The sequence below is a fragment of the Pagrus pagrus genome (genome assembly GCF_965226575.1).
Source record: "Pagrus pagrus genome assembly, chromosome: 4".
Lineage (NCBI taxonomy): Eukaryota > Metazoa > Chordata > Actinopteri > Spariformes > Sparidae > Pagrus > Pagrus pagrus.
In genome coordinates, this window is record NC_140188.1 from 35,150,014 (window position 1) to 35,165,986 (window position 15,973).

The 15,973-nt window shown below is 41.5% G+C and overlaps 1 protein-coding gene across 9 annotated transcripts in view; it reads left to right on the forward strand.

Annotated features, from left to right (window-relative positions):
- Positions 1-15,973, forward strand: part of fat3a (FAT atypical cadherin 3a) — a 353,888-nt gene that overhangs the window by 228,833 nt on the left and 109,082 nt on the right. For all 9 annotated transcript variants that reach the window (XM_084350977.1, XM_084350971.1, XM_084350970.1 and 6 more), the window contains 4 exons: positions 476-751; positions 3,364-3,574; positions 3,681-6,409; positions 6,527-7,898. In XM_084350977.1, the coding sequence (XP_084207103.1) occupies positions 476-751; positions 3,364-3,574; positions 3,681-6,409; positions 6,527-7,898 (4,588 nt within the window). The remainder of the gene's footprint in view (positions 1-475; positions 752-3,363; positions 3,575-3,680; positions 6,410-6,526; positions 7,899-15,973) is intronic.

Sequence of the window (15,973 nt, forward strand, 5' to 3'; positions counted from 1 at the left end):
TAAGGAAGTAAGCTAAATCTCCCTCTTGAGCAATAGACGGCCAGCTGAGAGAGTATAAAAAACAACAGAGGAGACGATGTTCTTCAATGGGACAGGTAAAACTTTATAACCGGGATGTTATAACAGGAATGGCTGGTGGCAAAAGTGGATTCTTGGTCTGTCACTGCTGTTATAACAGCCCGGTTTGACTAGTTCCTTGCTGTATCTGCCCCTTGAGGGCTTAAGTGTTTCTTCTCCACAGGGACACAAAGGGTTGTTGCACAACTAATCGGCTGTTTTTGAAAGTTCATAACAGTAACATTTTCATATGTCAAACCTGTAATCAGTGTTTTGACTCACCGAGGCAAAGTACATTTCTGTGCTGCTCTCATGCTCTGCTTGACAAACTACTGTGTGTCAAGCACAGGATAGTATAACTCATTCACTGATGCCTTTTTTCATCCCTTTCCTTCCTTTCTCTTTGTACATGTTCCAGGTTCATGTCACTGTTATGGACAACAATGACAACCCTCCCATCTTCTCCCAACCGACCTACGATGTCACTATATCTGAAGACACGCCACCTGACACTGAGGTGGTCCAAGTCATGGCATCGGACCGTGATGAGCATCACCGGCTGACCTACTCTCTGCAGAGCTCCATTGATCCCAATAGCATGCGTCTGTTCAACATTCACCCCACCCTAGGTACCATCTACACTGCTCAGAGGCTGGACCACGAGGCCTGTGCCCAGCACATCCTTACTGTCATTGTAAGTCTATGTCTCTCTGCCAGTTACTCATATTTAAGATATTGTGGCTGTCTTAGCTTAAGAGTCTTGACTCTTTGGACACCTCAGTTTCCACTGAGTGTGTCCAGTCTTTCCTGCATTGTTGTTCGAATTATAGTCTCATCTAAAAGTCATTCAATTTCCTTGGCCATTCATCATGCCCGTTTCCAGACTGTTAAGAGCAAGCAAGAGCAGGCAATTATAACTGCAAGCTCAAATTAGTTATTATACTGTAGAATAGGTGTACACAAAATGTATGGCTCAATGTGTGTGTGTGTGTGTGTGTGTGTGTGTGTGTGTGTGTGTGTGTGTGTGTGTGTGTGTGTGCGCACGTGTGTGTTGGAAGAACAAAAAAATAAATGGTGGCTAGGGTTCACAATGGCCACACGGCATGGCGTGGACAAAGGGAACTCCAAACAAAAAGGCAGACAAAAGAAATCTCCAACATAGCTGACAAGGAATGGTCTAATGTCCAATATGTTAGCTGGGCCACTGTTGAAAGGCACAGACAAAGAACAATGCTGGAACTCAAACCATGTGCTCACTGTGATCACACGCAGGTGTGATATGTATGCCCATCAGCTCAGTTAGTAGAGCTGGCATCCCATGTGCAGAGGCTTTTCCCTCGCTGCAGCAGCCCAGGGTTCGAGTGTGGCCTGGGCCCTTTGCTGCATGTCACCCCCCTCTCTCTCACCCTGTTTCCTGTCATCTCTCTGAAGCTGTCCTATCAATAAAGCCATCCAAAAAATTCTATACATGTAAAGTGCATCGGCATATTTATTTGTTCTGTGCATAGCTGTGCTATGCTCTCTGCTATTTAGGCCCAGTTAAATTGTTCCAGCCTCTGAAGAAGAAGACATGCTGGTGATTCCTTAGCTGATGAGCCAGGTTGGAAAGTTGCAATCCCAATGTTGAACAGCGTTTGATGAGAAGCTGGAGGAAACTGGTCACTCCTTTTTGGTCCTTGCAGCTTTGTGCCTACTTGCTTTGTGTTCCTCCTGCTTGTAAAGTTAGCTGGCAGGCTTTATGTCTCAGCTGCTGGTGTTAACTAAGCTTGGGTACTAGGCAGGTCCTTGTGTAGCTGCTGGAGCTGCAGCTGGCAGCAGAGTCCAGGAGAGGAGTCCAGGGGAGAGAGGTCCAGGAGACAGAGATAATGCTGCATTCCAGTTACATGGGAGACCACTCACCCGAGTTGCTCTTACGCGAGAACATGACGTCATTTCCTGGCTTGTAGCACAAATAGCGTTCCCGTTTGTCATTGCTACACGACGAGTCAGAAAAACATGAACGCCATCAGGGCAGTAGCAGGCTAGTCATTGTTATTGTTATTGTTAGCTACATTAGCCTCTTTAGCAAACCAGCTCGAAAACAAAACTTTACATTGTGCACAGCAAGACAGTGCAATGCATAAATTGGTGACCGGATTAAAGCAGCAATGTAATCAAGTGTGTAAGAGCATTTAAAATCGACATTAAAACGACCAACGTAGTACAAATACAAAGAAAATACATAAATTACGGGCACAGCCATCTTTGTTTGACTAGTCGTTTGTCTATCCTCACTCTACTCAGTGTACTCTCAGGAGCACCGAGTCGGAGAGTGGATATTCTGACCAAAAGGGGGCGTGCCTCGGTGAAATGTCGCAAGACAGCTGCGAGATTTCCCACTTTGCAACTCGGGCGAGTGGTCTCCCATGTAATTGGAATGCAGCATAAGCCCAGGGTTTTCCCCCAAAGCGAGACAAGGAGAAAAGAGAGAGAACAAAAGAGGAGCTGTTTTGTTAACCTGGTCAGGGGTGTCTGTCACACTGACCAAAGTTAGGTGTGAAAACCTGAAGAATTGTGGGGGACTACAGCCATGACTTCCTTTGTCACAAAACAAATAGCATGTGGTCTCATTAACAGAGTTCAGTTTTAATTCTACATTGAACAAATAAATCTGTGGATCCCATCAAAAACATCGTAATGACTACTGAGTAGTCATGGGTCAGAAGGTCAACATGTTATCAGATGTCACAGCTAGTGTGACCCTATTGCAAGATGGTTTCTAGTTTTGATATGTTTTCAGCATAGCAGTTTCCCCACAAAAGAAACACAGAATTAATTTACATGTTATATTCCTAATAGGCTATTGATCTAGAGTTGGCATAACAAGAGGAGCCTTTTGACAGATGAGAGAAGCATTAATTTCCAAGCCTTTTAGTCCTGCATTTCATATGTAGAGCAGCAGGAGAGCCAGAGGCAATCTTCAAGTCTGTGCTTTCATTCTACCTGAACTTATAATTTAGCAAACAAGCTCATACCATGCAGCGAACAGTATCTACCCCTTATCACAGGAAAGAGGAGGATTTTGTACTAATTTGTGTATCCAACAGTAAACTTCTATGATTAAAAATGTGAAATTTGATGTTTAGTTGTTTCTTGTAATGTTTGTTTCACTTTGGACAGTGACGTCCATGGAAACATTGGTGATTTCTCAGTTACATGTAATTTTTCAGTCACGTGGTCATCTTTTTTTGATGTTCATAGTGACCCTGAATTATGACTTGTTTCTTGTCATTTTTGTTTGTTTGTTTGTGTTTTTTTTGTTCATAGGTAAAAGACCAAGAGTTCCCATACAGAAAAAACCTGGCTCGTGTGTTAATAGAAGTGGAAGATATAAATGATCATGTACCTATATTTACCAGTGCTCTGTATGAAGGCTTTGTCTATGAGTCTGCAGCAGTTGGATCAGCCGTGGTCCAGGTTACTGCCCTGGATAAAGACAAAGGCGAGAATGCAGAGATACACTACTCAATTGAAGCAGGTAGGCACCTCTGATGTCTATTGCAATGTTATGTTAAAAGGTTTGATACCCAGTAAATAAATGGCCTTAAAATAACTGCTGCATTCATTATTGTTTTTTTGAACAGGGAACAATGGAAATGCATTTCATATGGAACCAGTTTTGGGACTCATCACTGTTGCACATGACCTGGACCTGTCCAGCATAGGCCATTATGTTCTCACTGTCAGAGCTACTGATAATGGCTCCCCTCCACTCTCCACCACCACTATAGTGCGGATTGCTGTCACCCTCTCAGACAACGCTGGCCCAAAGTTCCCTCAGCCTGAGTATCAAGCTGAGATTGTAGAGAATGCAGCAGTGGGGACCTCTGTCACCACAGTCAGTGCGCTCAGCCAGTCAACCCTCACATATGACATCAAGCAGGGCAACACCAATCGGGTTTTTCAGATAAATCAGTACAGTGGAGTTATTACTACTCAAAAGCCTCTAGACTATGAGACTACAGCATCTTTCACCCTTATAGTCCAGGCTATCAACATGGCTGGCATGGCCTCCAATGCTACTCTCTTAATCCAGGTAGTGGATGAGAATGATAACCCACCAGTTTTCCAGCAGCTTCATTATCGTGGCAGCATCAGTGAGGCAGCACCAGTCAACAGTGTGGTCTTAAACCCAGATGACTCTCCTCTTGTAATCAAGGCCACTGATGCTGACTGCAACCAAAATGCTCTGTTGGTCTACCAAATTGTTGAGGACACTGCAAAAATGTTCTTCACAGTAGACTCTGGAACTGGCTCCATCAGAACGATTGCAAATCTAGACCATGAGACATTTGCCACCTTCTACTTCCATGTCCATGTGAGGGACAATGGCAGGCCACAATTGACAGCAGACAGTCCAACTGAAGTCACAATACAAGTGATTGACACAAATGATTCACCACCATACTTCACCCAGAATACCTATGAAACAATCCTGCTACTCCCCACATATGTGGGAGTAGAAGCATTGCAGGTTTCAGCCACAGATCCTGACAAAGATGTCTCTACAGAGCTTACCTACTCTCTGACTGATGGAGCACTGGAGCATTTTGCCATTAAACCTTCCAGTGGAGTCATCATAGTCAAACATGTTAACTTCTCCAAAGAACGTTTTCGCTTCAGTGTCAAAGTTTCAGATGGGAAATTCTCTAGCTCAGCTTTGGTGACCATTCTTGTCCGAGAAGCTCTGGATTCTGGTCTCATATTCACACATAGCCTTTACTCTTCATCTATTGAAGAGAATGTGTCAAATATCACCAAAGTGGCTGTGGTCAATGCTGTGGGAAACCATCTAAATGAACCATTGAAGTACACCTTGTTGAATGCTGGTACATGCTTCACAATCCGTCCAACTTCTGGCGTGATCCAAACCACGGGTATACCCTTTGATCGTGAAGAGCAAGAGTTCTATGAACTGGTTGTCGAGGCTAGAAGGGAGCATGACCGTCTGCACGTGGCCAGAGTTATGGTTAGAGTCCAAGTTGAGGACGTAAATGATAATGTCCCTGTGTTTGTTGGACTTCCTTATTATGCAGCTGTTCAAGTAGAAGCTGAACCAGGCTCACCCATTTTCAGGGTAATGGCAGTAGACGTCGACAAAGGGATTAATGGAGAGGTGTCTTACTATCTCAAGGATGACCACGGTCACTTTGAAATCAATCAACAGACAGGTAGTCTTATACTCAAGAGAGCTTTTGAGTCTGACTTGTCCAATGTGGAATACCAGATGGTGATATATGCCAGAGATGGTGGTTATCCACCTCTTTCATCTACTATAGAGTTCCCCATCACTGTAGTCAACAAAGCCATGCCTGTCTTTGACAAATCATTTTATTCTGTCCTTGTAAATGAAGACGTGGCCGTGCACACCCCTATCCTTGGCATTAATGCCACTAGTCCTGAAGGACAAAACATCATCTACACCATTGTTGATGGAGATCCAAATCTTCAGTTTGACATTGGTTTTGATACCGGAGTCATAAGTGTCATCCACTCTTTGGACTATGAAGCAGCATCGTCTTACCACCTGACTGTTAGAGCCACGGACTATCTGACTGGTGCACGTGCTGAGGTTGATGTAGATGTGGTTGTCCAGGATGTAAATGATAACCCTCCTATCTTCCAGAAAATGTCATACAGAGTAGTTTTGTCCGAAACAGCCATGATTGGAACTCCAGCACTTCAAGTTATTGCCACTGACAAAGACTCAGAGAAGAACAATGTTGTTCGCTACCGGATCTTCTCAGATGTGCATAACAGCACAGACTACTTTCACATTGATAGTAGCAGCGGATTAATCCTCACAGCACGTATGTTAGACCCTGAACTCGTCCAGAGGTATGACTTTATTGTCAGGGCCACCGATAATGGCTTCCCACCACTGAGTAGTGAAGTATCAGTCATAGTTGTGGTGAATGACATGAACGACAATCCTCCAGTTTTCAACCAGCTGCTTTATGAGGCATACGTGAATGAATTGGCACCTAGGGGTCACTTTGTAACCTGTGTCCAGGCCTCAGATGCTGACAGCTCTGATTTTGACAATTTGGAGTACAGCATTTTATCAGGAAATGAAAGAATGAACTTTGTGATGGACATAAAGACAGGAATTATCACATTGTCCAGCCACCGAAAGCAAAGAATGGACCCTGTCTACAGCCTCAATGTTTCAGTGTCTGATGGGGTGTTCACCAGCACTGCACAGGTTCATGTTAAGGTTTTGGGGGCCAACCTGTATAGTCCAGTGTTTGGGCAGAATCTGTACGAAGCAGAGTTAAAAGAGAATTCTCCTGTTGGAACCAAAGTTATACAGGTATGTGCTGTTTATATGAATTTAAACAGTTTGTTAATGTTGCAGAAGTTGCATTGATAAAATAATATGATGAATACAAAAAACTGATATCTGTATTAAAACATTTTTTAATTGCAGGTTAAGGCAACAGATGCAGACCCTGGAGTGTTTGGTCACATCATTTATTCCTTTGTTAATGATATCGGCATGGACAAATTTAACATTGATGCAAGTGGTCAAATCACCACTGTAGAAAAGCTTGATCGTGAGGACCCAGGATATAGGGACATTGTTTTGACAGTCGCAGCCAAGGACTCAGGTGGATTTGTCTCTTACTGTACGGTACAAGTTACTCTGTTGGATGATAATGATAATGTGCCACGCTTCTGCGCAACAGAGTACCGAGCTTCAGTCAAATCAGATGTAGCTAAAGGTTTTTTGGTGACACAGATTCAGGCTTATGATCCTGATGATGGCACTAACGCCAAAGTGACATATTCCATTTACAGTGAGGCACATGTTCCTGTGATAGATATTCTGGAGATAGACCCAGACAATGGTTGGATGGTGACTAAAGGTAGCTTCAGCCACTTGAGGAACTCTGTATTATCGTTTTTTGTGAAGGCTGTGGATGGAGGCGATCCAGTCAGGCACACTTTAGTATCTGTCTACATCCATGTCCTTTCTCCAGATGCCTTTATTCCTTCCTTTGGCCAACATCAGTACTTATTAAGCATATCAGAAGACACCCCCATAGGTTCAGCCATAGGGACAGTGCATTTAAACCCTCCTCCTGGATATGTCTCGGTCTCTGCTATCTTTGCCCTGGTTAATGGAGAGGCCGAAGAAAACAACAGAGATAGCATGTTTGTGGTGGAAAAAGATACAGGTTTAATCAAGCTTGATAAGCCCTTGGACCATGAGATGATCAAAAGATACCACTTCAAAATCACTGCCACTGTACAACAGGCTAAGCTGGATTCTGTGACTTCTGTTGATGTTGAAGTCAAAGTGTTTGATCTAAATGACAACAAACCTGTCTTTGCGGCCAACTCCTATGAGGCCACAGTTATGGAGGGAATGTCAGTTGGAACCAGAATCGTTCAAGTCCAAGCCCTAGATACAGACTCAGGGGCCAATGGTCAGGTTACATACAGTCTTGGGGTTTTAATACAGTCAGAAGGGGATTCAGAGACACTGGTTGGCACCTTTAGCATTGACAGCAACACAGGCTGGATATCCACATGCAAGGATGTGGACCATGAGACCAATCCATCCTACACATTCACAGTGGTGGCTTCAGACCTTGGGGAGACCCTGTCTCTTTCCAGTACGACCACTGTGACCGTAGCTGTGTCAGACATCAATGACAACCCACCAGGGTTTTTGGAGCAACACTACTTTGGTTCAGTTCAGGAGAGTGACCCACCAGGTGAGGTGGTGGCTGTTCTGAACACCAGGGATGATGACAGCTCTGCTGTTAATCGACAAGTCAGCTACCACATCACAGGTGAGTACCACTGTAGATGTCTATCATTGAATTGCAACTGTATCACTGTACAATTCTAATCGTTAAATGAAGATGTTTTTTTTTTTTCATCCAGCGTCAGCGTTTTTAAAATTCTTGCTTTCCACAATATCTGCATGGCCGACATGTTCTCACTCCAAGTCGTCAGAGGCAACTTGTTCAGTGGCTTTAAGCTTCAAACTATGATGCTCTACTAACCCCTGTCGCACTAGCTTTGCACGTAACGGGCACTGCAGTCAATTCAGCAATAATATGTTAAAATGCAATGTTTGGTTAGACTTTCAAAATAAAGACTAAAGAAAGTAATTTGTAATATGCAACCTTGTGTTGGGTTCAAGCGAACATTTCACATAATATGACGTATGTTGAGTTTTGGACTGTATTAATGTTGTAAAGTGGTCACAGTTTGATTAGGTTAATGTACCACAACCACATGGTTAGGTTTGGGTGAAAACAACACTCTAAAAGAGTGCTTCGAGGGGCAAGGGCACAAGAGGACCAGATAAGTAAAAGTACTTTAAAATGTTCTTTATAAAACCATCTATGTTAATTAAAATACATAAAATGATTAAAATGACCAGTAGCTCAGGAGGGACTGAGGATTGTTGTATTTAAAGTGCGAAGGGTATCCATGGTTCGCTGTCAGCTTGGCCTGTTAATAAAATTGAGCAAAGTAAAAATGGCAGTTTGAATAAATAATCCAATTTATTTAAGAAATTACATTTCATTATCATTAACACAAGAGTATAAAAGAAAATGTATAAATATCTATATTTTAATTTCTCCTAAGTGCTTAAAATAAAGATAAGTGCCAACATATTTAAATTACACTGCAAAACATGTGGGTTCATATTATAAAATATAATAAGTGCTATAAATGTGAATGAATAATACTTAAAGGTATAGCTGGTAATGTTGGAGAGCTAGCAAGATTTGAAAGTGGCACCTCGTCTAAGCTCCATCCCCTTCTCCCCCTCCCGTCAGTGCTCCGTACAAAGCCCCGCCCCCACAAACTTGAACGCGCATCCGTCAGCAGGGCAGAGGAGAGCAGTTAGCATTGGGCTAATACAAGCTACAAAAGTAGCTAAGTTGGCTAACGTTACATATTTCATGAAAATAACAAATCCCCCCGAAGCAAAACAACTAACTACCTGTCCAACAGGCTTCTGTTGTTTTATGGCTGTTGGCAAACAACTGTTAGGTGTGCATTACCGCCACCTTCTGACCTGGAGTGGATCTCCTGCTAACTCCATATGCAGTGTGCTGAATATATCCGGCAACGGTGACACGTGATGAGTGCGCGCAGGGAGGAGGGGGGGGGGACAGAGGCGGGTGCAGGCAGGACGAGACATGAAGGCATCTGATTGGTTCTTTCAACTCGGACCGAGAGGGAGGGATTGGTCAGAGTTTTTACAGGCCTGCAGCTGCCACAGAGGTCTGATTTTTTTCGTTCCTTTTTCTGAACACATTATGTATGGACTACTCTCAGGATGGAAAGACCATTTCACCCAGTATAACAAAAAGTGTTTCTGAACAGGATTACCAACTATACCTTTAAATCATTCAAATTATGATTCAAATGAAAAGACACTCCACGGGATAGTAAATTAAAATATTTACAAGTACTTGGTTAGGGTGAGGATCAGGGCTTAGGGTTTGGGAATAGGTTTAGGGGTCGGAAGAGATCATACTTTCTCTTCAAAAGGTGCATTTTGTAAGATCTGGACATAATCCAAGTTTAAAACATTCAAAAAAATGAACTAACCCTATCAACAGTGTGAAGACGTAACAGATCTGGTGTTATGTCCAAGATGCCTATGTACTGTGTCGCAGAGATATCCACTGCTAAGCAACATGGTACAGTCAGTCTCTTGTAATAACTTCTCTTATAAGTCCTCTTGGCCAGGGCGTGATACTGAATCACTGTAGCATCTAGTGTGCTGCAGGAGAATATGAAGAAACACAAAGATGCAGAGGCTCCAGAAAAACAACTTTATCACTGCAAACAACACCTCCTGGAGAGACACCACGTCTGACATACATACATGCACACAAGTTTTAAAAACTTGCAATAATGAATTTGCATAGAAGCAAATTAAATGATAATGAAAGCAGGTGGCTGGAAATTACAAATGGCGCCTTTAAAATAACTACATTCAGTCTCCATAAGTTACATAAGTGATGAACGTATGTGATGTCACTCAGGTAACTCATGCCACTGCAGTTTACCCATGGAAAATCAATGAGTTTTCAGTATCATACCCATTTCCAAATGTACAGGAGATTAACAGTTTTCATGACATGACAAACAAAGTCTCAAGGATCAAAGAGATATCGGTCAGCTAAGGGAAACGAAAACAAAAAAGGGAAAGCAAGATGCATTTTCAAAGTTGCATTAAAGGCATAATATGTAACATTTCCACTTTAAATTGTCTAAAAAAGACTAGACCTGTAATATATTTTGTTAAGTTGTGTACTTCCATTGTTCCAAATGTTTGCAACAATGTTCAAACCCAGAGAAATCTGTACTATTACTCAAGATAATCATGCATTTCATTTGACTGTCATAGGCATCATATCCCTTTCAGCAACTGTAGTTGCTATAACTTCTGGGGGAAATACAGGAACCACTAGAGAGTGAGGAAGGAAGTTGGCGAACAAGCTAGCTAGCCACTATTGTTTACTATTGTGTGTACACAGTAAACATTTGCAGAGTAAATTTTACTCAAATTGATTAACATTTTACATTTTAAAAGATAACATTTGGTCCCAGTCTAAATAGAGTGAAATGTACTCTTGTGGCAGAGTTAATCTTTCAGAGTAATTCCTACTCCAGTGTGTGTGTGTGTGTGTGTGTGTGTGTGTGTGTGTGTGTGTGTGTGTGTGTGTGTGTGTGTGTGTGTGTGTGTGTGTGTATATATATTTCACTCTACTCTATAATTTACTCTGCTTAGCATAATTAAGACTAATTAATTCAAAACAGTTGTATCTCACTCAATATAGAATGTGTTTTACTCCTTATATGAATTACACGTGAGAGTTTTATTTCATTCTATAGAAGTAGAGTTGTATTTCACTCCATATAGAATTAATTTCACTTAACAGTTCTATTTCATTCAATACATGTGAGTAATAAAGTCAACATAGAGTTGTGTTTCCCTCCATATAGAAGTATTTCTTAGAAAATAAGACTGTATTTCACTCGACCACAATACACTGACAGGTTATTGTTAAGCTCAAGGTCAATAAATCAGAAATCAGTATTCAACAAAGTGTTATACTTTATGAAAAGGTGAGGACCCAAAAGCAGAAACATACAGGAGGCAGACAGGATTAAGAAAGAAAACAAGCTTTTAATGAAAAGCCAAAAATCCACAAACCATATAATCCGAAACCAGGTGGAGTGGAATACCAGAAAATATTAAGTAGCAAACAAAATCTAAAACAAAGTAGCAACTAAGAAGAGCAAAATACAACTCAGGAAAAACACGAGGAATAAAGCAGAAACACAATGCAACATACCAGGGGGTTGACACAGGAAGACACTCAGACGCTGGAACAGGCTCAGGGGGATAACACAGGTGGATGACGTAGAGGGAACACAGGGTGGTAACACAGGAACAAACTTACAAGGACATCAGGGAGCACACAGAGCTGATTGACAAACAATACACAGGTGAACACAGGAGGGCAGGAAATCACACAATGGGAGGAACTGAAAAGCAACACACGAGGGCACAATTTCAAAATAAAACAAATAACGGAATCACAAAACCAGGATCATGACACAAAGCACCTAAAGAGTTGAAATGTGCAATACATCACTGGTGTTCAATTTTTTCCACCATATTATGTTATGAAAATAAAAATGTAGCCTGTGTTCCAACTGTACATGTAAATGAAAAATAAAAATGTGCAATTTAACACATTTGGTGTTTTAAAGATCTTACTGTGCACACTTTTCAGAGCACAAAAAACAGAATGGAACAATAAACAAACTTGAATCATCACGACTGTATGACATCTGTATATCAAATGGTTTGTAATAGAAAAGTGCTTTGACATCAACGACATGAGGTCCGTCTGTTGTACACAAAACTTTAAATGCATTAAAATGCTCTCACTTTGCCAACTGTAAGCTATTTGACTTTGGTGGATCTTAGCCAATATTTTAGTTATATTTTTGAAGCTTTTCAATTGTTTTTTAAAGAAATTATGCTTTACTTCATAGCACATGCACCAACAATGCAAAAGTGGTTTTAAGAATAGATGTAGGACAATGCACCATAAAATGATGCTTCAGTTGCAGCTTCTTGTTTGGAAACAAATGCTTAAATAACCTCTGATGTTCAGCGATCAAGTGTTTCAAGAAAAATAGTAATTCCCTTTAATAACACTGGAGAAAATACAATGTTTACTATTTGAAGCAACAACAGTATCAAATACCAGTGTTGATCATTTTGACAAACTACATCTCAAAAGATAAGTGGTAGATTGCGAAGTAAACACCAGGATTGGATGGCATTTAGCCCCAAGTCATTTGAATCCTCCCCCAACTTCAGTACAGGAGGTTTGATGTTTTGCTTCATGTAGCCATAGGTAAAGCTCTTAATACTCCCATCTATGTTACGGTGGGGTTTTTTCTTAGGACCCAAATGCAGATATCGAGACAGGAAGTCAGTGAACAAAGAATTTTCTTCACAAACTGTGATGTCCGAAAGGTAATGGGGAGGGGAAGACCAGCAGGCAGGAAGGCAGGCAGGCAAGCAGGGTTTGGCTGGAGCCGGCATTGAGGAACACAGGAGAGCAAATTGGAAGCAGTACAGAACGGCGCTGGAGATTTCTGCAGCCAAAGAACAAGGTCATTAGCGCAAAGGTGAAAACAAAAATACTTTGAGGAAACGCTACGTCGCAGCACTACAGTCACCGTGTGGGATGTAATAATCTAGCACCGAAGTGGTGGAGAGACCAGGTAGATAAAGCCAGAGGGTGATGAGTTGATCTGGAACAGGTGTGCCACTCTGCTGCCGCTGCTGCCACGCCCACAGACCTGTGACAATCTACTTCCGTTGATGTTGTGTACTTGTCTATCAAGTGCAGTATTAACAGTTTCATTTCATATTGTGCCACTCCCTCCAAGATATCATGCATAATATCGACTGAGAATTTTTCACAGGTATTAAAGTACAGCAAGGAATTCAGAATGCACAAATGTTTAACACCCATCACGTAGGGAAGACTAGGATTTGCCTCCATTTTTTTACGGTGTTCTGCGTGAAGTGCTTGACTTCGCATAACTATCTTCGGTGAATCCTCATTAAATTCTGTCTGAAAGTCCTCTTTCTCAGCAAGACAAAAGCGGCAGCAATATCTGGCACTGAATGATTTGACAAAACCAAACAAGCAATGAAGACCAAGGTTGTCACCTGTAACTTGAACAGTAGTTCCATACACTGGCTGATCATACGGGGGACCCTTATTCCATCCCTCTCTAGTGTTATTTATCCTGTACAATATATCTGCACAAGTAGATCAAGTATTTTAGAAAAGCCGTATGTTTCAGTGTCATGGGCATGAAATAAACACACCAAACGAATGTTATGCAGACTAGAGTTGTACTTTCCGCAAAGTGAAATAGATTGCTCCTAATTTATGTATTCCATGTTTTGATTCTAGAGGATTTGCAGTTTCAAAATCATCATAGAAAAGCTGAATCTGAATTGCCTGCTTCTGCTTGGAAAACAGAGGATGACTCTTGTAATGATCTCCAATGAGGTCATTACAAGGCTGATGCAAGTCACAAAGGAGATTTTCTTTTGGACTAGAATCAGCCTGCATCATCTCCTTTATATTAGGGTGTTTTTAAATATACTGTAACTTTTTCAGAATTGGGATGTAAACAAACTTATCAGTAACAACAACCTGATCATAGACTGCTGTAGTTCGATTGCGCAGGATATTAAATCTTGTACCAAGAACATATTCAACTGGGTCTATTCTTCCCCACCTCTCTGTAAAATACTGCTGTCTTTTACTTTTGGAATTTAACACACCAAAGGATTTTCCATTTTTTCAAAACACAATTTTACACTCATGTCCCTTATGGTGGGGTCTTGTAAAGATAGACACTTGTTCACAGATTAATTTGCTTGATTATGGATATCATCAACTACCTCTTCCATTGGAATAACCAAAGAGTTGATGGTTGTTTCACCTACACCTGCCATTTTAGGCTCAGCTACAGTAGCAGCACAGCTGAACACACAAGACTCTTGCTGAGAAGGACTGAATGGGAAGCGGCACTTCTAGATGGTATCTCTGTTACATACGTTCCACTACTATTATTGTAATGCATTACTACATACTATCCTTACCGTTAACCACTACTACTGTTATTACTGGTAGTCACATTTCCATTATGTGCATTTCATTATTATTGCTCTAATGCCTCTTTATGTACTTTCATTCCTGTCAACCATCTATTATAATTGTATACATTGTGATCTCGTTGATCTGCTCTGTACATGAGACATCTATTGCACGTCTGTCCGTCCTGGGAGAGGGATCCCTCCTCTGTGGCTCTTCCTGAGGTTTCTTCCACATTTTTTCCCTCTTAAAAGGGTTTTTTTGGGGGCAAGTTTTTCCTCACTCGAATCGAGGGTCGAAGGACAGAGGGTGTCGTCTCTGTACAGATTGTAAAGCCCTCTGAGGCAAACTGTGATTTGTGAATTTGGGCTATACAAATCAAATTTGATTTGATTTGATTTGGTAGTTCATCATAATGACTTGCTGCTAAGTGTTCAGCTGTAGTGGGACCCTCACTTGAGATCAGAACATGGTTCATGTGCTTTATTGAGATGCTTTCTAAACCCAGAAAAAAGTGCCATAAACTTGTGAATAGCCAGCCTGACCGCATTTAAGACAAAGTGTTTTTTCTGAGCAAAGTCCACAGACCAACTTCAAGTGCTTTGTCAGGGAATTTGCATTTGCCTGATGGCTTTTGCAAATAAAACACAACATCTCAGGATCAACTCGGTGAATCATCCCAGCCTTCCAAAGCACCATCTCAATATCAACTCAGTGCAGCATCCCAGCCCTCAACTCTGCAACCCTCAGGTTCACTTTAGTGGTTTCATCATCTATTTCATAGATGATGGGCTTTAAGAAGTTGTACACATTTACCAGATCGTGGTTGTATTAGGTACTGAAGAAGTAATGAACTTTAAAGAGCTCATTAAAACAGGCACAAGAGTCTGGTGACTTACAAGGTATAGCCTGTTTGTCAATCACAATGAAGTACTTGTGAATCAGACTCCTCTTGGTCCCCATTGCAGGCAGATAGGGTTGAAGGCCCTCAGTGATGCTGTCCAGATGCCGCTGGATGGTGGTCCCCATCTGTGACACAAAAACGTCATTAGTTTGCTATTAAAAATAAATCACAGTCTGCAAACAGTTTGAGAAAATGTTTTTAAACAACAGATAAACATGACCTTAACATTATGTAACTATAATCTTAACAAGGATTAATAGGATTAGGAATGAGGACATAACAGTGATCATCCCTCAAATTTAATTGAAATGTAACCTTCCTCGATGAACTTCACAAGCTGGTCACTGGCTTGTCTAGCTGAGAGCTTTCCTGGTTTCTTGTGGCCATGAGGTGAGGGTGCCAAAAAGTGGACAAGGATCAAAATGGATGACATGTCACTGTCCCATCCTAAAAAACAAGTACAAATTTGTCAACAAAATCATTATTGATGACAGACATTCATTCCATGTATAATACTTAGTATATCAGTATAACTATTTTATTCCAGCATACCATTGTCCACATCAGCTGTGGATTCAGCATTTTTGAACCAGGTCTTGAAGCTCGCCTGTCAGTGTGAGGCCACGGCTTTGTTCAAGGACTTTCTGCCTGTCAGTAGTAGGCCACAGGTCTTTTTCATCTCCTACTTGACAGCTGCTTCATCAGCTGTATGCTTCATCAGTGCAATGGCCTTGCAACACAGGCTCTCTGTAGTTAGCCAGTTTTCCTCTCTGGAAAAGGTCTCTAT